Source organism: Cladophialophora carrionii (assembly GCF_000365165.1).
Source record: "Cladophialophora carrionii CBS 160.54 unplaced genomic scaffold supercont1.9, whole genome shotgun sequence".
Taxonomy (NCBI): domain Eukaryota; kingdom Fungi; phylum Ascomycota; class Eurotiomycetes; order Chaetothyriales; family Herpotrichiellaceae; genus Cladophialophora; species Cladophialophora carrionii.
Genome location: NW_008481834.1, coordinates 734,991 through 760,243, shown reverse-complemented (window position 1 = coordinate 760,243; position 25,253 = coordinate 734,991). Strand labels below are relative to the sequence as shown.

The window sequence follows — 25,253 nt, the reverse complement described above, 5'->3', positions numbered from 1 at the left end:
GGAGGCAGGATCACGTGATTGGGGGACCGCGGTGGCTTGGCAGAACCAGAGGCGCTGTAATGACTTACTGGAGCGTTTCCCGCAATGCCAGGTGTTGGCACCGCTGGCATCGCGCCCGTGTAACTCAGTTGTGATCCATAGCTGCTACTGGAGAACGATCTGCCGTCCGGTCAGCTTTCGTGACGCCCTCATCCGCGGTTCCTCGCTCTTTCACGGTGTGCGTACCTCACAGGCGGTGCCGGCGTGGCGGCAGCTGCCAGAGCTGTTAAAGCCGACAGACCTGGTAATGACAGTCGCGGTTCGGAATTGTACTCCCGGCTGAGGTTGACGCTCGCGCTCCTGGCGTGGTACTGTGGTTGGTTGACGAATTGACCACCCGTGTACGGGAGATTCGTGGACGCCGGACGGGAGATATCCCTCCCATACACGGCCGACGGCGGCAGAGGCGAGCTGCTTCGTTGATAGTCTGTCCTGTATCCTTCCAATCGCGAGTCGCTCAGCGGCGTCGACGGCGGCCGGTATGTAGGGTCGAGGGTGGCCCGAAAGAGCGGTGGTGCAACTGCGGACGCCGTGTTCAATGAGGTGAGACCAAACCGTGGTCTCTGCGGGTGGGGATTGGTAGGAGGACGCCGGTGTGATGCTCAACGATCTTCTTGAATGCCGCAGGCACTCAACTGAGCCACGATGATATAACGACAAGAGTGACCTCGATAAGGAGAGGGATTGTTATCGACGAGACCGTGAACCTCTATCGATACGGGAGCCTCGCGGGTTTTGGACTGCCCAATACCATGCTAGATTCAGGGGGATCACAAGGCGAGGGATCCTAGCCGGCGAGGAAGATGCTGGTCCCGCCGATGAGGCTAAGAGCACGTCTAATTGCGCCCATGTCTTGAAGATGGATACAATGGGTGAGATCAACCTCGCACCCTGGTAGAATGCCACTCTGCTCGACGATGCAAGACGATCATTTCCGTGCTCGATTGTTCCCGCGTGGCTTCCAATGATGCGGTCTCAGTCACTATTGACCGAAGCTCTGGAATGAATTTTGAATTGACCCGCATGTTGTCCCTGTGCGACGAAGAATGGCGAGGTGGCCCTGATTTGGCACGTTAGCAAACCTGGGGAAGATGAAAGAGATTGTCCAATCTCGCGGTGGAGTACGCCGGCTTCCGACGTGCCCCTTTTGTATCGCGCCTGTGGCACAGTCAAACGACGTGACTTTGCTTGAAGCGGCAATAGCCGCTTGAATTATCTCCTTGGAACGGGCAATCGCACCGGTATCGTCCAGAGTCCATGGTGTACGGAGTACTCTTAGATGAAGTGACGTTGGCGTCCAATGCTCGCGAAGCTCGAAACGGAACCGCGCTGCAAGCGCCTCGAGTGCCCTGTGGCCTTGCGACTCGCCATGTCAATCGACAGCCTCCTATTGTGGTTCTCTCCTAAGCGGAAATACGCACCGTGGGCGCCGACGAGGTCATGCGTGGATGGTCGATCACGGCCCGCTGTCCGAGATTTGACGGCGCCAGTCTTGCGCAAGTCGATGGACGTTGGATAATAGTGACGATCAAGGCGCCATGCCAGGCATGACTGTGGCTGATGACTCGCCAACCCTAGGGGAATCCTCCTAGGGGTGCTTGTGGCTGTTATAGACGTGGCTGTTTCAGTCCTGCGGTTAATTAATTGGTAACCTTCTGCGCCGTGCTCTGGGCCCTTCAGACCTCTAGCACTATGGCCTGCGAATCTGGACTTTTATATTCAATGTTCACTCCAAGCATGTCATACCTATCACCCCCACAGAACCGAGACAGCACGTATGTAGCATGTAGCTCGCCGAGACACGCAAGGGAGGAAAATGTCAGCAAGATATCTCGCCAGCCTTTTCTGCTACCGGCAGGCTCGTGTTTCGCCAGTCATGTCGGTCGAGACTGAAAAGCTCCATCGCCAGTCCTGGCGGGTCATTGATGGATACTCGCAGAACCCTCTACAAGAACCTCAGGATGGGGGTGGCTGCATCCTGGAACGTGCTCCTTTTGCTTAATTGTTTGAGAGCTGCCTGACTGCACCTATCGGCAGGACAGTCTTCACAACCACCGGCGATATGATCAGACCGACGCATTGGTGCTGACGTTGCTCTCGACTGATCTGAGTCTCGCGTGCATAGAACCTCTCATTTCAGACCAATAATGAACCTGTGCTGCAATAGTGCGCGACTCTCGGTTCGCGGTCGCCCGAGGCGCTGCCCGAAGCCTTGCAGACAAAGTTTCCAAGAACCTGGCTTGAATCTCAACTAAGAGACTCCGTCATTCTGTGTATGATTCCACGTGGTTGCCCTGAGCAGTTTACATCTGCCTGTTCATTCTAGACGCACAGTCTCATAGCAGCAAATGTGCCAGCATGTGAAGCCAATTCGACGATTGTAAATCCTCTCCTCCCTTTCACCCTTCTACGTCCCCGTCATCCGCGTCATGCCTCGACACCGAGGGACTTCAGGCTACGCCCGCCTGGCCCAGGCAGATGAAGACGAGCCCCTGGGAGATGAGAACTCGGGAGATGAGGAAGAAATCAACAATCCATCACCACTGCTGACACGGTATGCCTCCATTCAACCTGCGCCGCGCGAGTCGATGCGCCATCACGACTCCCGCAAGCGACCGATGCGCAGGGTTCGAAGTAATTCATCGGGGGTGGATATCAAGGCAATAAATGCCAGACTCGAGAGATGGGCAGAAGAGATCGCATCCAAGTTCAAGATCAGCTCGGTCAAGGGCAAGACACAGGAGGAAGAGCAGCTGGAGATTCACCATTCCGTCTTCCAAGCTCCCCCAGACATCCGTCCATACACGGCTTCGCAGCTGGCCGCCTACAATGCCGCAGAGACGGACCGAATGACGAAGACGCAGTTTGACGACATTGTCGAGAGCGTCCGGGTCGCAATTGAACTGGGAACACACCCGAAGATGATCTCACAAGGGAGCTCGGGCAGTTACTTTGCGCGGAATAGCGAGGGCAAGGTCGTCGGAGTGTTCAAGCCCAAGGACGAAGAACCCTACGCTTCGAGAAATCCCAAGTGGACGAAATGGCTACACCGGAATCTGCTCCCCTTCGCCTTCGGCCGAGCATGTCTGATTCCCAACTTATCCTACGTCTCCGAAGCCGCTGCATATGTTCTGGACAACCAATTGCGGACATATATCGTACCTTACACGGATGTCGTCTGGTTATCCTCGAAGGTTTTCTACTACGACTTCTGGGAAAGGCGCAGCACGTGGAGTGGAAAGAGAGGCCTGCCGGCTAAACCGGGTAGCTTTCAGGTTTTCCTGAAGGGTTTCAAAGATGCCAACATCTTCCTCCGAGAGAACCCCTGGCCTGATCAAGGAACCGAGTTTCGAGCAGATGTGGAGTCGAAGCGGAAAAGGCGCCATTTGCGCAATTGCATTCCAGGTGGTCGAGGTTCAGACGACGAAGAAGAGGAAGAGGCACCTCGGGTAGTCTCACCGCCGCCATTGGAAAACACGCCCAAATTTCGCTGGACGCCCGTCCTCAGACAAGCGTTCCGAGAAGAGCTGGAGAAGCTTGTCATCTTAGATTACATCATGCGGAACACGGATAGAGGATTGGACAACTGGATGATCAAGATCGATTGGAAGACGGAAGAGGTGTCCATCGTCGCAGAGCCCCCGAAAGCGAATCATACGACCGAGAATGGAGATGCCCCTTTACGCCCACAGTCAGTCAGTCCGCATATCAACCCGCAACGACCCGAGTCCAATACTTCGAGGCCCTACAAGAGGTACGAGGCCATGGAGAGCCGGTCAGGGACGCCTTCAAATGCACATGAGCCGCAATGCTCGATCACGCTCGGGGCCATCGACAACAGTTTGTCGTGGCCCTGGAAGCATCCTGATGCTGTATGTATCAAGCTGCTCGCTTCTTAACCAATGCTAACTCACGATGTAGTGGCGCAGCTTTCCTTTTGGCTGGTTGTTCTTGCCGGTGTCCTTAATCGGTCAGCCGTTTTCAAAGAAAACACGAGAACATTTCCTCCCTCTGTTGACGTCCACAGCGTGGTGGAGTGAGACTCAAATGGCTCTACGACGAGTGTTCGCGCTCGACTCGGACTTCAAAGAGAGCATGTTCGCGCGGCAGATAGCCGTGATGAAAGGCCAGGCTTGGAACGTCGTTGAAACCCTGAAGCAAGAGGACCACGGTCCTCTCGAGCTGACTCGCCGTACGAGGGTATGCGTGTGGGACGATCTCGTGGACGTCCCCGTGGCGATACCGATGCGTGTCCCGTCCGCCGAGATGAGCCGCCACAAAGCCCGCCACGACCGCCCGCAACAAGAAGAAATGGACATCGGTGCCAGTTACGGGTCTGCTCCGCCTCGACAACCACAATTCGACCTTCTCGGCTCTCCAACCACCGAACTACCCAATCCACATCGCTTTGACCTCACGCGTGAGGACAGTGCCGCAGACCTCGGCCATGCGTCCTCCGACCTAGACGGACTGAGCAGCACGGCGCCCGCGTTCGACTCCCTCGACTACGCGCGTGAAGCTCACGGCAGTCTGGGCCACCAACAGTCCGCCACCCTCCCGGCCCGGCCGAGGCACAAAGCGCGCTTCAGCTTCGAGTTCCCTCGCCAGGCCTCTAACAGTAACGCCTCGCCATCACACAAGGATCGATCTCGTAGGCAGAGATCCATGTCCACGAGAAGCGCGTTTGGTGCCAAACACCACAAGTCAGCCCCCACCATGGTGTATGAGGGCGATGATTTCGACGAGGGCGACTTGGGATACGCGGCGGCGAGTGATCTGGACAATACGCACAAGAGAAAGGTGATTGTCGAGCGATTGGAGACGGTGAAAAGCAAGAAGCCTTTCTTCACGTGGTGTTAGTCAGGCGCGACGGCGTAGAGCCGCGAGACTTGCGACGTCACGATATACAGTACACGAAGAGCATGGACAGAAGGGGGCCATGCAAAAGAAGTCCATGTCCGTGCCCACCTGCGCATTATACCTCCTTTGGCATTCGGTTCGACGGATTGGTTTCGCTATAGAACGATATACCGAGAACACAACCGGGCTGGGCTGGGCTGGGCCGGCACTTGCCCTGAAAAGCAGAAGTAAAGCCTGCATGTCACGATACGACTGCATTGGGAGAGGTAGATTTATTGCATGGCCGGGGCTTCCGTCACTCGACGTCGCTCGAGGTCGAATTGATTACAAGTAGCGGCATTCGGTCAGTAGTCGCTGAAGAAAGGGGCACGTCCGTCCCGTGAAAAGCACGTATAAAGAAATAAAGCCTTGGCTGGCGCTGATGTTGCGGGAAATCTCACATTCACTACTGTACCGCGACAGGTAGCTGCTCTAGAGGAACGGTACGAGATGGTCTTCTGTGACTAACGACGCTACAAGGTATGAACCTGCCTGAGATTTCAGGTCCTCCGGTCCTCAGGTCTCAGCTCTCAGGTCCCATTGTCTTCCACAAGAGTCATGCGAAACGCCGCCACCAATCACGCCGTCATTCCCATCCTCGAGGGTTTGTGTCGGTATTTGCTTTGTATCGCTCCACGCGTATGAAATACCATATACGGTACCTAGTAACGGTATATACGTGTACCAAGTTGGTGTTGCCGCGAAGCGGTGTGATCAATGCTTCAACGTGCCCCACGATGACACACGCATGCGGTGAGTGAGCACCACGCAAACTCGAGCTTGGCTTCACGACGACGTGCAAAGCCGACGGCTGATCGTGTCCGTTCATTGCGGAGCTTTACGAGAAATCCTCCTCTTCCTTCTCGATCGCGTTCTTGACCCGCAGGAACAACGTCGTCTTCCACTTATCCAGCTTGCTCAACTGGTCGAACTGGAGCAGTTTATCGGTAAAGGCCTCCTGGTCGCCTTCTTCCACGCAGCCTACCAGGTCCGTCAGCAGCATGTTCTCCCTCGTGCTGGCGAAGCTGCCGTCCAGTTCCCTGAAATGCTCCAGTGCTCGCCTGGTGGCCACCTGGTCGCCGGCCGCGAGGTAGCAGATGCCCGCCTTGAGGAAGTAGTCCTTGACGGACCAGCGCATGAGGTTGTTGTTCAAGCTCGACTTGGCCACCGTCTCGAGTTTCTGGATCGCGTTCTGGTAGTCGCCTTCCAGGGCCGCCAGGTCGGCCACCTTGAGGTACAGTTTGTTGGCGAGCGCCTCGGCGTTGTCCGACTCGTACCACTGCGCCGCCGTGTCGTAGGCTTCGAGTGCTTTCTTCTGGTCGCCGATCTCCATCTCGTACACTTCGGCCAGGTTCTGCTGGTGCGTGGCCGCCCGCCGGAAGTTGCCCTTCGAGGTGTAGTGCTGGATTGCCGTCGCGAGCACGCGGGCCGCGTCTTGAGGCGACTCCTTTCTGTACACTTTGAACGCTTCGGTAAGCGTGTTGGCCATGTCGTCGGGTTCGTTGAGTTTCGACTGTTGGATCGAGGCCGCTTTCTCGAAAGCTTTACCGGCTTCGAGGTCTGCGTGAGACGGAATGGTCAGTGCATCTGCCTGCTTGTATGTCTGGATTGTCCATGGGAGGCAACTGTGTGGGATATAATGCGGCAAGGATAGGGGCGCTTACTCTGCTTTTGTACCCGGAAGGCATTCGCGGCTTGTGTGTATAGATCTGCGGCGTTCTCCCATTTCTCGCCTCGTCCGCCAAAGAGACTGAAGCCGCCGGTTGCGCCCTGGGCTGCCTTGTCGGCTTTTTGTAACAGTACTCGAGGATCTTGAGCCATGGTGAAAGGTAGCTGAACGGAGACGAGAGGGGGAATAGGTGGGTTAGGTGAATGGGAAGTGGGAGGGAGCAATCTGTATCCCCTTAGATGGCGGAATGTCTTGTCTAGACGGAGCGTAGCAAGGGTTGACGTTGGAGGGCCGCCCGGACTGACCGTATATCTGTCTTTCTAGACGTTCGATTGATGGACCGAATTATGGTGCTAGACCGCAGACCGCAGACTGTAGACAGCATCCTGGGGGAGACCAGGAGCCTTGGGAGCCCCGCCAAAGTCAGAGCGGAAGCCTATCGGGATCGACGTCACCATGCCGCTTTAATATCAAACATTTGTACCTCGATCTGGACGGCCGTCTTCACGTCTACAGGAGCAAGCATGACCAGTGGGATGCGAGGCAGTCCTACAGTAGACGCAAACCATGCCTCGTCTGCCTCGTCAGACGTTCAGCATCCGTACCGCTCTCTGCGGTCCCATAACCAGCCCGTCAAGAGAGAAGGAACTCCGCCTTGTCAAGAAAATCGACCTCTCCCCGGAGATAGAATCCCTCCTTGAGACGCCGACCTGGTCTGTGGCTTCGTTGTTGCCTCCCGCTCCACCTCGACGTGAAGAACGCGACGGCTCCAACTTGAAATCGCAGCAACCATCTACGCCAGCATATGAAGCCGAAGCAGAAGAAGAAATCACAAGAGACAAACTACACCACCTCCTCAAACTCTCCGCGCTGCCGTTGCCCAAGTCCATAGCAGAAGAGAACGCAATGCTGCGTGACCTCCGCGATCAAGTGCACTTTGTCAAGGAGATCCAAAAGGTGGACACCACCGGTGTACAACCTCTTGTGGCGATTCGCGATGAGACCTCGGAGCATAGACGGGAACAAACAATCACACGGGGGAAACTGGCTGAATACCTGGCTCTGGAAGTAAAGAAAGGAAAGAACGGTACCATTCGGCGGAGAAGGGACACGTATCAAGTCACGAGTTTTTCCCCTGATAGCCAGCCATGGAGAGAGGACCCTATCGCGTGGTCCAAGGTGGAGGATCCGTGGGCCACAGGGGAAGGTGCTGAGACTCGAAGGATGGGCAGATTTTTCTTCGTGAAAAGAAGGCAGGATGGTCCTGCCGGTCAAGAAAACGACAAGAGCATTAAGGATGAGTGAGACAGCTGGACCACCAACGACTGGAGCTTTGAGACGAGGCATTTCGAGACACGAACCATTCGACTGCGGCGTTGAAAGCTGATAGAGGCTTCTCTGCAGCTGGGCACCGTCAGAGAACCTCGTCTTCACCCTCACCTTTCGGTCGTACACTATTCATCCACGAACAGGCTACCATCAGCCTTGACAAAATTTGTCGCTTGTTGAGTGTCAAAAACAGTCAAAAGGAAGACAGATTCGGGCCCGAGTTTGTGAGAAAACCGGACACAACCGGTTCTGATTTTTCTAGGTTTGGTGTCATCGGCCGAGAGAGAACAGTTGACTTCATCATGTCATGTCTACCTAGGTGTTTGAATCCAACGCCACCACAAACACCACAAGGTATGAATGGTGACGTGTCTGAGAAGAAGAGCCGGCCACCCAACCACAACAATGTCAAGCCGACAATATTCCCAGAAAATACCGATTCGTCCAGAACCGTTGTTCTTGCAGAAAGGCAAATCTCGCGGGCCGACCAACAGCGAAGTTATAGTGATGAGAACATATAAGTCAGGGATAGACAATCGGACTGTCATGGCTCGATGCCCGGTCTCTTCACCCTGCTGAGCAAGTGGATGGTTGTGAAGGTATCGAAGCGAGTGGGAAGCAAGGGAATTTGGCCGATGAAAAGGGTATAATCCCCCTCTTCCTAATGGAGTCCTCTTCTCCTGCTGGAAGTCAATCGAGCCCATCTGTCATGTACACGACAGACAGATGTACAGGCGGATCTCCAGAATCTATGAGCCCGGTGGCATGTCGAAACTGTTCCAAGGCGACCAACCAGGGTGTGGCATATCGAGGCATTGGCGCGGCGAAGCCACCAATTAGCTTGGTATAGAATCCGCTCCGCCGTTTCTACAACTACCTGAGGCCATCGTACGGAGGGAAACTCCCATGGTTCCACAGACCACAGCTGGCATTCAGCAACTCATATCGAGATTTAAGAATAGAGAAGGACTGTGTTTTGCGACTCCTGTACCATTGACCCTAAGCCCCGTCCAAATTGGTAACGGTACTGTAAGTGAGACTGACCTGTTGTCCAATGCCTGATCCTGTCGCAAGAGGTATGGAATGTAAAGGAAAGGAAAGAGAAGTCAAAATGTATGGAGTACTGGTACACTATTGTCTCCTCCTAACCAGGCAGGCAGGCAGGTAGCCAGCCAGGTAGGTAGTGAGTGAGCCACGCACGGCGGAAGTCGATGGCAAGATCGATCAATACGGAACATGTCATCGCCCTCGCCATCGCCATCGCACTAATAACGCCATGAAAACTACTTGGGTATTCAAGTTTCTACTGCAGAGTGTACAGTACGTGATACGTATGTAGAGTGTCGATTCTACCCTACAGTGTACAACTGTACTCAGTACATGACACCTATCTATAGTGTCGATTCTACAGTACACATACACAGCACTATACTCAGTACACAGTATACAGTACATAATACCTTCTTACTTTCAGATTCGGGCTCGTCCAAGCCAAGCACAGCACAGCACATGAATCAACCTTGTTGGAATGCCCTGGACCGTGTGACGCTGTTCGAGCCGGGCCAGCTCGAGATCATACTTGTACGCCCTTGAACGGAGGGTCGAAATCAGAGCGTAGAGAAGTGGGAACTTGGAAAGGAATATAAATGGGAACGGCAATAGAATAGGAATAGGAACGGCGATAGGAACGATAATAGCCATAGGAAACGGAATAGAAATGTTAGGTAGAGGGAAACCACTCGCGAGGACATGACCGCGTTGTGCGATTAAAGTACTTGGTACTTAGACCTTGGTACTTAGTACTTGGTACTCCGTACTTATTATGCAGCATACGTCTCCCGGTATACAGCCCTTTATGTATAACGTACACATGCTCGCATGATGATGGGCGTTTGTTTGTTCATATGCTTATTTGCCTGCCTGTACGCACGTACGTATCGAAGCCCGGAGAAATACAATACATCCTTAGGTACCTATCCGGCGATCAACAGGCAATGTTTGTCCAGAAACGAGATTACACGCGACACCATCAAAGTCCAGCCGCCATCATCAAACCGTATCCCACGGTGATGACGATCGCAAAGGTGATGATTGACGCAGGCACGCCTCTGGTCAAGAAATGCTTGACGCGCAGATACCGCACGCCTGTTTCGGGGACTTCCATCATGATCGCAGCTGTGAGTGACACGCGCGAGGTTAGTAAAGTATACAGAGTCAATTCAGGGAGTTTAGGAGTCGCGTGATAAGAGACACCACAAGAAAAGGAGCAAGAGTAAACTCACTCATGTTTGGAAATCCACTCGTCGGCAACCCCATGGCAGCGCTGCACATCAACGCCGCGCCCATGACCAGTAGATTCGGATGCGGTTCCTTCATCCCCTGGCCGACCTGCTGCACCAGGGGCAGGATGATCAGCGCGGCCACCGTGTGGGAAATAAAGGTGGCGACCACGAGGACCAAGGCCGCGAACACGACCAGGACGCCGTAGATGGACAGGTTGTCGACCTGTTCCGTGATGGAGCGGGCGATGGTGTGTAAGAGGCCCGAGGACGACACGGCGCGACCGAGCGACAATCCGCCCGCCGCGAGGATGATGATGGTCCACAAGAAGTTGTTGAAGTCTTCTTTCGTGAGAATGCCCGTGCCGAAGAAGAGAACCAGGGGGATGATCGCAATGACGCCCATGTCTCCAAACACACTCTCCAACTGGTGGCTCGTGCACCACAAGACGATGGTGACCAAGGTGACGAAGATGATGAAGTATTGGACGCCGTTCAGACGGTCTTTCATGGGGCGGATCGGGACAATTGTCGTGCCCTTGCCGGGCTTGAAGGTGACGAGTAATAGCAGCCAAATGAGCACAATGCTCAATATGCACACCGGGAGCGCAATGAAGAACCACACCCCCCAGCTCGGCGCGGGCTTCATGTTCTGCAGCGCGATGATGTTCTGGGGACTGGCGATCGGGGAGGCTGCTCCGCCGATATTGCTCGCCAGTGCGATCCCCAGTATCAACGCCTTGGACATATCGCTGTCGCTGGGTAGGTTGCGCAACATGGGTTGAATGATGCTGAAACACAGCACCGGGGCCGCGACGTTGGAGATCCACATGCTCAGAAACATGCCCACGAACATGTTCGTGATCAGCACGTTGCGGGCCTTGGTGCCAGCCTTGCTGAGCACGAACGTGGCCATCATCTTGGCAATGTGGTATTTCGAAAGTGCGGCCGCGATGGTGAAGCCTCCCAACAGGAGCATGATCACGGGCGTCCACATGGCTGCGAACACGGCCTTGGTCGCCGCTTTCGAGTCCAGTCGTTGATGGGGTTTGTCGTCCGAGCGCATGATCCGCAGGACGACCACGAGGAAGGGGATGAGCAGCGAGGTGACGAACAGGGGTATCACTTCCGTGGCCCAGAGGAGGGAAACAAAGACCAACATGGCCAGACAGTTTTGCTGTTCGGGTTTCTTCATGATCGGCACGTACAGCAGGGCCAGGAATATCGCGAGGATGCCGACCAAGGCGAAGAAGGTGCCGCTGAAGAGCCACTTCGGACACCTGTAGCGTCCGACCGGGGTGACGAACTCCTTGGTCTCGATGGCTTCGCGATCGCCTTGTAATCGGGCTTTGGACGGATCTTGCACCCCGCCCAGCAGAGTCTGCCTGATACCGAAGTTGGCCGCTTGAGCTTTCCGTTCAATGCCGATCATCTCGCGCCACACGGTGTTTCGTTCCCAGACGACATGCTCGCGCAGATGGAGACGCAGCTCTCTCCTGGCCATGGCCTGGTCGCCTTTCGTGACGACGTCGGCGTAGAGTTTCTCGATCTTAGCGATGTTCTCGTCCAGATGGACCATGGTCTTCTCTTGGAAGGGATATGACGGATTGACCGACTTCTCCATGTAGTCCTTCCGGATGTCGCGGTTGCACACCTTGTCGTACTTCTTCGCGGCTTTCTTAAAGCCCGTCTGGTTCAGCTGAATGAACGACTTCAGCTCACACAGCGAGACGTAGAGGCTGATTGTCCGCTTTTTCAGATTGATGCCCGAGTCGTACAGTGCTGACAACTGACCGGGCTCGGAAGCCTCCAACTCCATGGCAAGACTCGGCCGCCTCCTCATGAAGGTCGGTGAATCAGGCGATCTCAGGTCCTCGCGCGAATCAGCCATGGCCGAATGGGCCGATGCCTCGCCGTCCCAGGCGGATTTACTCCTCGGCCTCCCCGTCGACGGCTTCTTCCTCTTGATCATGGCGGCACTGTCCTCGGCGTCACTATCGCTGTCGTCGCCCTCGGGCTCCTCGAAGCTGATGCTCATGGTCGAGGTTCTTCGCTTCCGTCGGAAGGGGACGTTGAAGATACTCGACGAGCGCTGGGCTTTCCTTCGATTTTCCGCTTCGACCACGGCGTCCATGTCCAGATCGTGCGTCTCGGCTTTATAGTTCTCGGCATCTTTCAACAGGTGATCCAGTTCGCCGAAGATCTCCAGCTCTTTCAAGCGATAGAACGAGCAGACCTTGTCCAGCTCCGAGTCCAGCATGCGCTTGAACGTGGTGTCCGGATCGAGGGATCCGCCCAGCAGCGCTGTGTTCTCCTCATCTTCCTGTGTCTGCGCTTCGCCCGGCGGTCGGTTGATTTGCTTCTCAAGAGTGTAGATGAGCTTTTTGAGATTGCTGTAGGCGATGTAGTGGCTGCTCCAGTCGGGCACGGCGTTGAACTGAATGCTGTGGGAGAACTTCATGGCTTCGTCTCGGTCGGCGAGCTGTTCGAGTTTGGAGAGTCGTTTTTCGAGCCGCCTGGCTGCGTGCGAGTGCTTGCCACGGGCGTCGAGGGTTTGGAGCTCGATCGAGGGCCGGCCCGCTATGGTCCCAAGTGCTTCGGATGGAAGGCGGCGCGTAGTAGAGCTAGAGGAATGGTCTTGACCGGCTGGATAGCGAGGCTGCACCCCGCGCATTCGACATGGATGGACGGTGTATTTGCTTTTGGCAGCAGCAGGGAACGCAGACTCGGAAAGGTGCAAGGCTTTTCACCTCGAGTAGTCAGGTGGAGAGGGATGCTCAGTAAACGATTGGGTTGCTGTAGGGTCTGGATTCTGCAAAGGGCCGTGGTGTTCACGCGATGGCGATCATTTGGGGGTCAACGGGGCGAGGGGGGAACGGCCAACAGAGGCGCAGGGGCGTTTAAGGGCATCTGACTTAGGCCCGGGGGGGAGAGAGATTTACTGCAAGCCGCCCATTAGAAGTAACTGGCGAGCCTGAGAGCACGACCCAGTGGGTGCAATGCAGGGCAGCGCAGGGCAGATGTCCCAAGCTCATGGTAATTAATGGACCGTGGGGAGCGTGTAAAATGCGCGACGGTTCATTCGCTGCTCCGACCTTTCGTGTCCCAGCACACAGCCTTTGCATTTCCTTCTGCCTATCGCCGTGCCAGGGAGTGTGAGAACGGCGTGGAGGGTGGCAGGACGGCGGGAGGTGCAGCCACGTTGTTGTGCAACCCTCTGCCTCTGCCGTCTCGAGCCTCAGCCTATCCTGGCGACGACAACTGACAATGATCGAAATACCGTCGTGGCTGTCACCGTCGCCATCGCTCTCAATCTCTTCCTTGTCCTCCCTATTTCACCCTCGCCAGAACCCACTTGCGCACGAACTGCCCCGAAGCAAAATCCTCCTTCAATCCAAGCGCCTTATCCACGATGATGGCATCATGCGCCTCTCCCGGCGCTTCGAAGTATTCGACCTGAGGATTATGGACCTGTCGGGCCATTGTCAACTCGCAAGTCCCACACAGCACATTTTGTGCCTTTGCTGGCTGAGAGCTCACTCACCTTGATGTTTTCAGCAAGGACCCGAATATCGTCCCTCAACACCTCGTTCCCCCCCGCTGTGATGGCGATGTTATCCACCTTTAAGTCCTTCCACCACTCTGCCGGTGCTTCGGCAGGCTGACTCCAGTTGTCGTTGGGCGTCTTGCCCATGAAATTGTCGGACCATATTCTGACCGTCGCCGGGTCGAGCGCGTCATTCTTATGGTTGCTCTTCCACGAGGCTCGTTCCTGGGTGAAGCAGACCCAGGGAGACACGAGGAGCGCCCCTCCGATGTTGCTGGACAGGTTGATAGCGGGAACACTGGGGTGAGTATGAGTCAGGTGGGCAGTGAATGCTGTTGCGAGGTTCCCTCCTGCCGAATCTCCGCCTATCAGAATCTAGAAAGACCATGGGGTCAGCACTTTCCGGGCCATTTCGTGGAGGTCGAAGCCTGGGTGGCTAAGCACTCACCTGGGAAGGCTGCAAGCCCGAGTCCAGCAGGTGTTGGATCGAGGCAACCGCCTGCTTGAGCTGCAAAGGAAACACACCATAAGGCGCCAGTTCTGTACGTCCAAGTCAGCCGCCCTTGCCTGTCTTGGATGTAAAACGGAGTCTCGCCTTACCGTACTCGAGAACCATCACCCTCAGCTCCGCGCCATTGTTCTTGACCAGCTCAATCCAATCCCACAGCATCCTCCAGTGCTCATCCGAGGCTGCCAAATTATACCCACCACCTGTCGAACTTCAAATCAGACTGATTCCCCCAACGATCGAACGTCGATGCCAAACGCGGCTGAGAGAAGGGTGCCACGCATACCGTGAAACCAGACCAGCGTCTTCTTGGCCGTTTGGGGCCCCAAAAAGCATCCAGTCGCACCGTGCTCCAACTCGACAACCTCGGGCGTGAATTTCTGCTTCTTGCAAAATGTCTGGTACCCTTCCGAGGTGGTCGGTTGGACGGCCCTTCGTCAGAACATGTGTAAGCACAAGGTCTCGTCCTACAGTACAACGACACAACCACAATGGGGGGAGGGGCATCGCACGAGTCGTTGGTCCCTCTGCGCCGGACGATTGACAGGGGAGACTCACTGGAACTGCTTGACCGTCAATCCCGCGAACGCACTCCTCATCACACTGTAGATGACATGCCGCTTGTACGCCTTTGGGCAGTCTTCGCCCCTCGCCCAACCGGTCAGGGTCGAGTATGTCAATGCGCCAACTGCTCATTCCAAGGCGAGAACAAAAAGTTAGTCACGGCATATACATATACTGCATGCGGGAAAGAAATTGACCCCCGTTCTTGGTGGAAGAAGCAGAAGAAGCGTCAGGCGTAATACAAGGAAATGCAGTTGAGAAAAGGAGCTTGCACGCCCGCACCCAGCTGATCAACGAGATTGGCAATACGTACGGCATCTCGTCATGGCGAGGAGCAAAGAGAGATAATCCCCAGCCGAGAGCTGTGGTCTTTCCTTCATCGTGCCGTTGCCTCGAGGAATAACCGTGCTCAATGAAAAACTAGGGTTCGCGAATTCAGGGGCGTCGAAGTTGGTTGGTCGATACAACGTGCCAGAGATAGACCCGTAACGGTTTCGCAGCAGAGAAGGAGAATAACCGCAGTTCACCTTTCAGACCTCAGAGACGGACGTCGAGATCTAATATGTATGCTTGTTCCGGCCTTGGGGAATCTCGTCCGACCGCCCTACTAGGAAACGGTATGTCTGGATGTTATGGCCAATGCGGCCAACTGGGGCGCTTCATACCGCTCCCAGACCAGTCCCGTATAAGCGGGCGGTAGCGTTTAGCTAGGCCGTGCTGACTGTCTTCCTGATCGTCAGGCTCTACGAGTATCAAGACCCTCAAGCGAGAAGGAATGTCAGCCCTCTACAGCGTGGGCATCGATATTTGGAATTTCGTCATAGACTAGGCCAAGGTAATCGTGGAGTCCGCCTGGATGACTTGAAGGCCCGCGTCCATTCAGGCACCGGGTCACCAAAAGGACAGGAGAAGATACACGGGGCTGACAAATGAATGACACATGTCGCGGACCACCCACGGACGGTCGAAGAGGTCTATTCTATCCCGGAGCGATACACGTCACCGCCTCACGACTGCGTCGCCTTGTGTTGCCTGCCTGCTCGTGTCCGCCCGGCTCAAAATCTATCCTTGCACTCACGCAGCGTCTTCCGGGCCCCCCTTCTCTTCCCTTAGGACAAGTCAAATCCCGCGCCTGAATTGACTGCATACAGAAGCTTCTCCTTCATCGTCTTGATATCCCCATACCGAGGCAACTTCAGCAGATTGACACAAGTACTCGTGCTCGGCAACCGCTCCTGATCCTCGCTGGAGTCGCGGATACTGAATCTCGGATTCAGGTGGCTGAAGCCTAACAACGGTGCGCGGGGCGTGCTGGTGACGAATTTGAGGACTTTCCGTCTGTCGCTGTCCGACATCTCCTGCAAAGCTTTCCAAAAGAGTTGGACGGTAGGATGCTCCTGGCCGTCGTCGCCGATGACATAGAGTCCGCCATATTGTGTGTTACGGCGAAGGTCCGCGATGTCAAGCTCGCTGTTGTCCCCACCAACGAGCTTCTGGAGTTCTTTCTGATTGAACATGGCAAGCCACATGGGTTGGATGATCTGTCCAAGGCCTTTGAGAAATGCGTCTGTGACTGCTTTGGGTTGCTGCTGCAATCGGTATCGGACGATCCGGTCGATGTAGACCAGTCGATTCGTATTTGTGACCGGTGTATTGGCGCCATTTGTGATCAACTCTGTCGTGATAGTTTGGTGTACCTCGTTATGTCGCTCGTCTTCAATGGTAATCGTGTCGGTGACTGTAAAGTCAAGTCCAAAGTCATTCTCGACATCGCCAGGGTAGTTCTTCAGCTTCAGTAGACCTTGGTACAGTTCCTCGTCGTATTCTCGAAGGTCATTGATGGTTGCACGATAGGCAGACTCGTTTGAGCCGACGGTAGTGCCGCCAGTTAGAGCCCACTTGAGCAGGAAGAAACCAGCGAAGCTCACGTCGATCAGAATCCCCTCGTACAAACACTTTCCGACGACTCTGCCCAGGAATTGGAACCGACGCAGGAACTCAGCCATCGGGAAATCAAAGCCTTCGGTGCCCGGCTTCCGGCCAGCTCGCTTCAGATATGCTGCAGTCTCTTGATAAATCAGAGGATTAGGATAGAGGTACCGCTGGGCATTCTCCTTGAACATCGCCAGGCTGGCATCGGGATCAAAGGCCTCGCTGGTGACGCTCATGAGGAACTCTTTCGTGACACCCCCTCCATCAATGCCAGCTTCGGGAGCACCAAACTTGTCGATAAACGTGATTTGGATCGGCTCTTTGAGTCCTTCACCAAGCCCGTAAAAAGCTTCATATGCGTCTTCGAAGACCTTCTCACGACGAATCTCGGCATGATGGCGGGAGATGATGTCGACGCCCCTGGGCCTGCCATCAGTTCCACGGCCTTGCGTGCTCGTGACAACGGACATTCGCCACGTATCAGGATCAATCGCACCATCTCGTCGTCGAAGTTGATCTCGGTAGACAAATTCTCGGAAGATCTGGACTCTTGTCTCGAAAGGGATGAAGAAGGGCAGATTGCGAAGGATTTCCAGACGCGGTGCAAGTGACTCCAGTTGTCTCTTCTTCCTGGCTTGTAATCGCTGCTTTTCGATGCGATCCGCCATTCTCGAAGCTCGACTTCGTGGTATGTGCGAAGGTCGGATGCCGAACATGGTATTGAGCAGCATCTCACCTGGCATTGAGCCTGCCGACTCGTCCAACTCGGCGTCTTTGTCGAAGTCATCTTGCTGGTCGTCTGCATCCTCGTCTTCACCAAGCTCATGCCTTCGTTCCTCTTCGGCAACAACGGCTGGGATGAAACCAGCCATGCTTACCTGGTTGGTCATCAGCCAATGGCCGGGAGGGACGAAGGAACGCCGGGAATCTCTCTCGTGCAGCATACGCAGGAGGCCCGTTACTAGACCCTTCAAATAGCCTTGCGACACGCCATTGCCAGTCAGCGTCTGCTGTTTCTTTTCTGGTTGCCTGTTACTCGAGTGTAAGGAACCACCAAAGAGCGCAGAGATTCCAACGTCCTCCTCATGCTCGTTACTCTCGACCAGCTCGGCAGCGTTCCAGTACAACACGAAGGCCAAATTCTTCAGAAAGATTGTCATTTGAGCGACGTCATTCAGAGGCAGTGAGCCCTTTCGCGACAACACACTTATGGGAGATGTTGTAGTCGCTCCGAACGCATGCGACTTATCGTAGGAGAAGAAGTCTTCGTCATCCATGAACTTGAGGACGAAAGTGTAGAGCTCCAGGAACAACAGGGTTATCCGCCATTCGTCTCGCCACTGACCTATCTCGGCTTTGGAGACTGGGGCCTGACCGATCTGGTTCGTCGGAGGAGCAGCTTCTCGTAGCAAAGACAGCACAATCCTGTGGTCTCGTGTAATCTTCTTGAAGACGCCTGTTCCTCGTGCTGTGTTCCAGAAGTACTGAATAGTCGAAACATCTGCATTGCCAACTGTCTTGACGGAGCCTCGGTACAGGGCCATCCGTATATTCTGAGCCTGCGCTGGAAACGCCCTCAGCAGAGCAACAGCGAAGTTTGCCAGGCGCTTTGCCGATTGGAAGTCAGTTCCGCCAGTATCTTCGGTGGACGATTGTGATGAACCCATCTCATCGAGGACTGCTTGCAGATTGTCCTGTTGTGGTATTCTAGATATCATCTCACGCACGAACGGAGGTAAAGGCGCCGACGAGTTCTTGCTGTTGTCGCCAGACATTAGGTGGTCGGCCTGCTCATATCGTTCGGCGATCTCGTTGGCACATTCTCCCAGGAGTGCCGAGAGTGCCTCAATGTAAGCGCGATCAGCAGAGCCCCGCTGAATGGCGTCGTGGAAGTACACGAGATATGCCAGTTGCCATAATCTCTCTGTCGTGGTCAAGGCATCGGTCTTCGCGGCATCCTCATCCTCCAGCATCTCGGTTATCGCGGTTGATAATTGAGTCAAATCCAACGGAGTTGCAAGTCTTGCCAAAACAGCACTGTCGTCGGCATATGATGGTTCACTCATCAGCCTGGTGACAAAAGCTCTGTATGCTGGCTGTTTTTGTGTTGGATACCTCAAGAGAGCCCATATCGCTTCAAGAGAGCCTTTCTGCCACCCCTCCCCCTTTTGTGATGCTAAGGCCAGTTCGATCGTTTCAAAATAGGTAGTCGAGTCTCTCACCATGTCGTCCGAGACATAGATAGCGATCATGGAAATCATCTTTAGTAATCTCGGCCCATAAGTCATTCTCGAGGTCGATTCATCAATCAGAATGCTTTTCAAGTGGAGGGAAACGACCAGGCCCAGCCGTGAGAGGTTGAACCTCCAGACATGGTCAACAAGAGACCCTTGTAACGAGAGCAGCGTGGGGTGCAGGGCCTGGCCGAAATAGAGCAGTCGGAATGTATCCATCTCATCTCTGACTCTGGCCCGCCTGTACTCCTGATACTGCAGCAAAAGTCTGAGCTGAACCAGCAACTGGTCTGAATTCTCGTATCCCGGTATCGACTCCTCATTGTCAACCAGGACTCGGTAATCGACCTCCGCGTCTCTCCCAAGTCTCAACCGTTCATTTTCATCCCATGTCTGTCTTAATACGGCCTTCTCTTTTCGCCGTGTCGAGTGGCCACGCCAGACTTTCTGGATTTTTCGGGAAGCGTTCAGTCTATCTCTCTCTTGTTGTCGCTTGACTCGATCGGCTTGGGCTTGAGCGACTGGGTTGGTTCCGGCTGGGGAGGAGCCTTGTCCGGACTTTGAGAGCGCGGCCCAAGGATTTGTAGTGTTGCGCCCCGAGAGATTGACTTGTCGGGCTTTGCGGGCACTGCCTGTGAATGACTGATGCATGGTGGGAGTAGTGGCGGGGTCTGTGTAGAGGGCTGTGAGTACGGAGGACGACGCCTCAGTGACGTATGTTCAGGATCACAGTTTAGGACGAAGTGACATGTCCGTGGTTATGGGTTAGAGGAGAACGTGAGAAGAGAATAACACGTGTGTCGACGATCAAAAGGACGGGCAGACGGCGTTGGCATCGGTGTCGAGGGAAACTGCCAGAGGCAAATAGAAGGGACAATAATTAGTATTGCCCTAATGGCGACAAGGCTGAGCTGACGACTGCCTAAGAGCGCGGGCTGTGTCCGGGAGTGCCCTTTGACATTGGCGCGTGGGCAAGGTTGGTAGCTTATGGGCATGTGCAATTAAGCTCCTGGCGATAACCCGCACCCCACCTAAAGCCTTGTCACGCCTATTTACTCAGCCTTGTGCACTCAGCGATTCCTCGCCATTGTTCGGAGTAATTACTCTACCTAAGACCCTCACCTCCAGAGTGGCCTGCTTGTACACCACCATCCGCCACCATGTCCTCCGACATCCTCACCCAACTACAAACTTGCTACGACCAACTCCTCACACAGTTCTTCTCCACAATCTCCTACCTCTCTCAACGGCACCCTCTCGTCGCGCCTGACCCCGATCCGAATGACCCATTTACAAACCCACCCTCCGCCGCCGCGGCGGCGTCTCAAACACCCAACCCCGCCGACCCGTCCCAAACCCAGTCCACGTCCGGGATGAACCCCGGTCCAGAGGATACAGAGCGCGCACCCTACCCACTCCGCCCCGTATCACAGCAGACCTTCGAAAACGCTCAGCAGGAGCTGGCAGAGGACCTTGTGCTCAAGGGCCAGCAGATCGAGTTGTTGATTTCACGATTACCGGGGATTGGGAGGGGTGAAGAACAGCAGGCAGAGGAGATTCGGGCGTTGGTGGAGAAGGTCAGAGAGATGGAGACACGGAGGAAGGAGAAGCGAAAGGAGATGCGAGGATATGTCAAGAGGTTGGAGAATGTGGTGATGGGTATGGCTGAGAGTGTAGATTATGGCCGTACGAATGGACACGGATGAAAGCAAAAGGTAATGAAACTGTCATGTTGGAAGATGGCTCAGTGAAAGAAAGACTGCATTTTCGACCTCCGCCTCTAGCACCACGCTTGCTTGAACAACAGGATAACCGGCAGTCTCGCTCATCAATGAGAGCATATCCAACCTATAAATCAACAAGGAAATGCCCGAACCACAGGGACAAGGGCTGCGTCTCAAACGACACATCGCAAGCGGAAGCAACTGTCCGCCTTAGAGTCCTAGACCATCATGCTCCGCCGACGATTCAACGTCCTTTCCGCTCTCGAACTCAAAGCGGAACCAGCATCACCGCCGGATGATGTCTCGCTCGCTTTCAGGTTCAAGTTGACGCTGTTTGAGCGCTTGATGTCCCTCGCAATGCTGGCCATTTGCTCACTACGCGTACTGGCCGCAGAACCTGGGCGTGCAGGGGCAACTCGCGCGGTGGAGTGTCTCCCTTCTGGGCCAGGACCGTGACGAGAATCCGTATCGGCGGCTGAGCAGGCGGAAGAGGATGGCTGCACCGAATGCCTCCGGGTGGTCAAGCTGTTCGCGGAGGGTTTCTGTCTTGCTGTCGATGGTCGTGGATGGCCGCTTCGATCGGTGTCCGCTTCTTCAACAGCTTCCATAGGCGAGGATACTGGCGGGTCGAATATACTCAGCCGGTCGGTGGCTTTGACCAGGGCTTCTGCAACGTTGTGTGCCTCAGCATGTTTCTTGCTGTCATTGTTTGTTCGCTCTTTCCTCTCCTTATCCCTTAGCGGACTGGCCGGGTCGTCGTTGTTGCGCAAGGGAAGATCCTTCCACCGGCTTTCTGCGTCGGCCTCTTTCTCCTGCTTGATATTGATCACCTTGCATTGATCTTCATTGACCTTGGGATCCTCAGACTTGCTCCGATCAACACTTGCTCCCCTGGAGCCCGCAGTGCTCTCCTTGTTTCGCTCCAATCCTTCCACAGCACCTACAAGTTCTTTGCCAGGCCTTCTCATCTTATCTCTCAGGTTAGGCTCCGCATAGCTTACCGCAGCTCGTGCTCGGCGAGACCCCCGGCCAACGCTTCCGTTGAGGACATCCTCGACCGAACTCAAGACTGCTGTTTCCTTGGGTCGAGGCGGATTTCGAGCAGAAGGCTCTGTGGACAAGGGCGACAGTATACCTTCGACGTCTCCAGCTGGCGTCTTTGGCAGAAGATCCTTCTCTCCGCCATCTCTGTCGTCTGCGGACTTGGCAAGGCTTTCCGTGTTGATTTGTGGCGGAGGATTGGTCCGGCGAACCGGCCTGATCGCGTCTTGCTTTGCTTCCTCCTCTCGGCCGTCTTTGGGCTTCTCGGAGACATGTATTCTCCTCTTCGTGGGAGAGTTGGTGCTCTTGGGTGCAAGGATCCTTCTAGTTGCGATTGTGGCCTTCTGTGGAGATTGAGTTTCTGTCCGTACACCTGTGGCGTTCTCCCTGCCAGGTGGCCTCGTGAACCTGGACCCTTTCTTCGTGCCGGTAGCGGCCGAGTTGCATATCTCCTGCCGCCGTTGAAAGATAAAGTCGTCATCCTCACTCTGAGGCTGCTGTATAACTGGTCCGTCGAGTTCTGACGCATCAAGCTTCCGTTTAGCACCGGATTTCAGGGGCTGTTGGCCCAGCTTGGGCACGGGTAGATCTTGGGGTTGAGGTGGCTCTTCGGATGCTTCATGGGCAGGCTCTTCCGGCGGCATCGTCTGCAGTAAGGCACTGGTCCGACGTTTCCGTCTTCTCTCTAGCATTGACGGCAATTGCATAGCGTCTTCGCCGCCAGTCTCGAGCTCCGACGTCCTCGCCAGGTCCATGCCAATCGGCTCGTTGACGTCGAAGTGTACTTCCGGCGGGGGCCCTAACTCCGGCGACTCTGAGGCCTGTTGCATTGCCGCCTCCTCGCGTAGTACAGACAATTCGGCATTCTCCAGTGTTCGCCTGGGGTAGAGCTTGTCTTCACGAATGGCGGGTAATCTTCCGTCATTCAGCTCTCCCTCTGCCGCGGTCGCCTCCCTCATCGACAGCCGATTCCTCCATTCTTCCTCCGTAGCTGAACTCAATCTCTGCCCGACGTTGGTAAGGCGGCTCTTTCGTCGCCCTTTCCGTGCCACTTTCTCAGGTATTCGGCCCATCTCTCCGACCAATTCGCCCACTTCCTCCATCTTTTTCTGCAATCGGTCCCTGAGGTCGAAAATCTCGTTGTTGATGCTGCTTGCGGCGCGCCATCTCTCCGCCTCCGCCTGAGCGGCAATTGCTTGTTCGCGCAGGGATATATTGTCGGCGACGAGGCGAGAGATTTCGGTTTCGAGGTTACGAATACGCTGCGACTGGGTTGAGTTGACCCGGGCGATCTCGCGGTTCTGGCGGATGAAGCGGCGCTTTACTGTGATTTATTGTTAGATACAGTGTCGCCGACCCGAGGTGGAGGCGCACAGAGCGGACTATAAGGACTTACAGGCATCAAAACTTTCGGCTGGCGGCGCGGGAGGCTGCTCGTTGAGTTTGGCCATTGCATGTCAATTTGTCGGGAAAATGAGTTATGGGAGGCGCAGTTGCCAGAATACATCCCCAGACGGAGTGTAAAGTTGTTCTGCGGCTCGTAGCAACTGTATGCAGCAATATACAATAGAGTGAAGCCAAAGTGCGTGCAGCGACGTTGATCGTACAAAAGCAGCATGGCAAAACAAAAGGCCTATTGCGGACTAGCTTGCGGTACTCGTCCAATCACACGCGCGACTTGAGCAAACTCAAAATTCCGCGTGCCCCTCACTTACGGGACAACGTGCACAATGTGGAGGGTAGGGTAAACTGCGCCATTCATTGACACAGCAATTACTCCGTACTTGTACCTTCCTCTCCCCTGAGCTCGAGCGCAGCATCGCGAACAAATGGGGAGAAACCTTGCTTTCTGAACAGCAAAATCAGCGCAAGAAACGCAAACCCGAGGCTCAATACAACCATGGCTCAGCCCACCCGTTCCTTCACAACAAACCCAAACGCGAGCACCTTCACGAATACGAGCCGATCAAGTCTGAGCCAAAACCCCTCCTCAGCACTGCAAGCCCGCATCGCCCAAAAACGCCAAGAACTCCACAACCTGACGCAGCTGCGCGACTTGTCCGCCGAACTGACCTCGCAGCTGGAAACCCTCCAGGCGAAACTGGGGCAATTGAACGACGGGGCGCAGAGCGTGGGCCTCGTGCTCGCGAACTGGGAGAACGTATTGGGCGTGATTCGGATGGTCGGGATGACGGTGCCGACGCCAGTATCAAAGGCTGAACATGATGATGATGATGGCGGTTGTGGTGATGGAGTGGAAGAGGAGAACGGAAGAAGACCGAAGGACCACCAGCAACCGCAGCTGGAGTTGCCTGTCCCCCTCGTGAGGATACCGGTGCAACCAAAGACGGGTGGTGGAGGATGAAAGAAAGAGTTCAGATCTCAGACTGCCTAGGGAGAAACAACAGGCCAAAAACAACGCGTGCTACAGTTGCTACAGTACCAGAGATGCGACGATCAAGGTACCCGAACGAGCGGGATCCGAAACCGCCCAAAGTCAGCCACACAGCAATGTGGACGTGGATGCAATCGCTGCGCAGGTGACAGACGATATTGCGAACAAGTAAGGGTATACCCTCTCTGTGTTTCCGTCTACCTCGACGACTTCGGTTTCTACCTCTTCTACATCAGCGTGCGTGGTACAATAGCACCGCTCTATCGGTCGTTCAGTCGGGTGGGGCTGGCAGCAAGCGATCCAGCCAGCCAGCCAGCCAGCCAGCCAGCCAGTCACACCAGGCGAAGAGCTGAGACTTTCTACTGTCTAAGTGAACTCAGGAAGAATCGGTGGAGCCTCTGTCTGGGAGGACCGAGGACGGAAGTCGGACGTACGGATGTACTCATGTGCATACATACTGGGTAGAGTGCCTGTTCTTTACACTAGACTGGCATGCCACAAGCCTTCTCGTCGCAGAACAGCACAGCACAGGACTGGAAGGGTGGGGCAAGGCAATGCGAAGAGGACAGGGCAGAGTAGGCCAGGACAGGGCAGAGTAGGCCAGGACAGGACAGGAAAGCGCAGGACCGGGTTATGACAGAGAAGAAGAGGACTTTATAGAACAGGATAGTCAATGTAGTACCCGTCCATCGAGCCTATCATCGATTCATCCTTCCATCCATCCAGATAATCCAGCTGGTCTAGCTAACCCAGCTAATCTAATCTAAGGCGTTACGCTGCGTTGCGTTGTGCGGCGCTAAATCACATAATTGTAGTATATCATGCCATGTAAGGGCTGCTCTGCTCTGCTCTGCTCTGCTCTACGATATTATACTATATCAAGCTAGAACTACTACACAACGCCGCTGAGCAAGAGAGGGCACTAATTACAACGACGAAAGCGAACACAACACGACACAACACAATATAGGATACAAAACACACAACATCACAGGAACTGACTGACTGGATTGATCATACTTTCATTCTAGCTACTGTATTGTGTTGTCGCTACTGCAGCTAGCTAACTCTCTCCCCGGTGAGCATAGTACCG

At 54.9% G+C, this 25,253-nt stretch overlaps 9 protein-coding genes across 9 annotated transcripts; 4 read left to right on the top strand and 5 right to left on the bottom strand.

The window, feature by feature from the left end:
- Positions 1 to 2,468: 2,468 nt before the first annotated feature.
- Positions 2,469 to 4,899, top strand: G647_09357 (uncharacterized protein; the record flags this gene model as incomplete). The annotated part of the gene is made up of 2 exons (XM_008733660.1): positions 2,469 to 3,911; positions 3,961 to 4,899. The coding sequence occupies 2 exons, from the start codon at positions 2,469 to 2,471 to the stop codon at positions 4,897 to 4,899; spliced, it is 2,382 nt and encodes a 793-aa protein (XP_008731882.1).
- Positions 4,900 to 5,776: 877 nt separating this feature from the next.
- On the bottom strand, positions 5,777 to 6,759 carry G647_09356 (uncharacterized protein; the record flags this gene model as incomplete). Its single annotated transcript, XM_008733659.1, has 2 exons — positions 5,777 to 6,498; positions 6,603 to 6,759. The coding sequence occupies 2 exons, from the start codon at positions 6,757 to 6,759 to the stop codon at positions 5,777 to 5,779; spliced, it is 879 nt and encodes a 292-aa protein (XP_008731881.1).
- Positions 6,760 to 7,174: 415 nt separating this feature from the next.
- G647_09355 (aspartyl/glutamyl-tRNA(Asn/Gln) amidotransferase, C subunit) lies at positions 7,175 to 7,912 on the top strand (the record flags this gene model as incomplete). Its single annotated transcript, XM_008733658.1, has 1 exon — positions 7,175 to 7,912. The coding sequence occupies one exon, from the start codon at positions 7,175 to 7,177 to the stop codon at positions 7,910 to 7,912; it is 738 nt and encodes a 245-aa protein (XP_008731880.1).
- Positions 7,913 to 9,965: 2,053 nt separating this feature from the next.
- On the bottom strand, positions 9,966 to 12,889 carry G647_09354 (uncharacterized protein; the record flags this gene model as incomplete). The annotated part of the gene is made up of 2 exons (XM_008733657.1): positions 9,966 to 10,111; positions 10,219 to 12,889. 2 exons carry the CDS (start codon positions 12,887 to 12,889, stop codon positions 9,966 to 9,968), a joined length of 2,817 nt encoding a protein of 938 aa, XP_008731879.1.
- A 656-nt stretch (positions 12,890 to 13,545) lies between these two features.
- On the bottom strand, positions 13,546 to 15,214 carry G647_09353 (uncharacterized protein; the record flags this gene model as incomplete). The annotated part of the gene is made up of 7 exons (XM_008733656.1): positions 13,546 to 13,686; positions 13,760 to 14,137; positions 14,211 to 14,302; positions 14,363 to 14,473; positions 14,557 to 14,702; positions 14,829 to 14,958; positions 15,148 to 15,214. 7 exons carry the CDS (start codon positions 15,212 to 15,214, stop codon positions 13,546 to 13,548), a joined length of 1,065 nt encoding a protein of 354 aa, XP_008731878.1.
- Positions 15,215 to 15,943: 729 nt separating this feature from the next.
- On the bottom strand, positions 15,944 to 19,651 carry G647_09352 (uncharacterized protein; the record flags this gene model as incomplete). Its single annotated transcript, XM_008733655.1, has 1 exon — positions 15,944 to 19,651. One exon carries the CDS (start codon positions 19,649 to 19,651, stop codon positions 15,944 to 15,946), a length of 3,708 nt encoding a protein of 1,235 aa, XP_008731877.1.
- A 509-nt stretch (positions 19,652 to 20,160) lies between these two features.
- G647_09351 (uncharacterized protein) lies at positions 20,161 to 20,706 on the top strand (the record flags this gene model as incomplete). The annotated part of the gene is made up of 1 exon (XM_008733654.1): positions 20,161 to 20,706. One exon carries the CDS (start codon positions 20,161 to 20,163, stop codon positions 20,704 to 20,706), a length of 546 nt encoding a protein of 181 aa, XP_008731876.1.
- A 236-nt stretch (positions 20,707 to 20,942) lies between these two features.
- G647_09350 (uncharacterized protein) lies at positions 20,943 to 23,216 on the bottom strand (the record flags this gene model as incomplete). Its single annotated transcript, XM_008733653.1, has 2 exons — positions 20,943 to 23,089; positions 23,162 to 23,216. 2 exons carry the CDS (start codon positions 23,214 to 23,216, stop codon positions 20,943 to 20,945), a joined length of 2,202 nt encoding a protein of 733 aa, XP_008731875.1.
- Positions 23,217 to 23,665: 449 nt separating this feature from the next.
- Positions 23,666 to 24,130, top strand: G647_09349 (uncharacterized protein; the record flags this gene model as incomplete). The annotated part of the gene is made up of 1 exon (XM_008733652.1): positions 23,666 to 24,130. One exon carries the CDS (start codon positions 23,666 to 23,668, stop codon positions 24,128 to 24,130), a length of 465 nt encoding a protein of 154 aa, XP_008731874.1.
- Between the last annotated feature and the right edge of the window lie 1,123 nt (positions 24,131 to 25,253).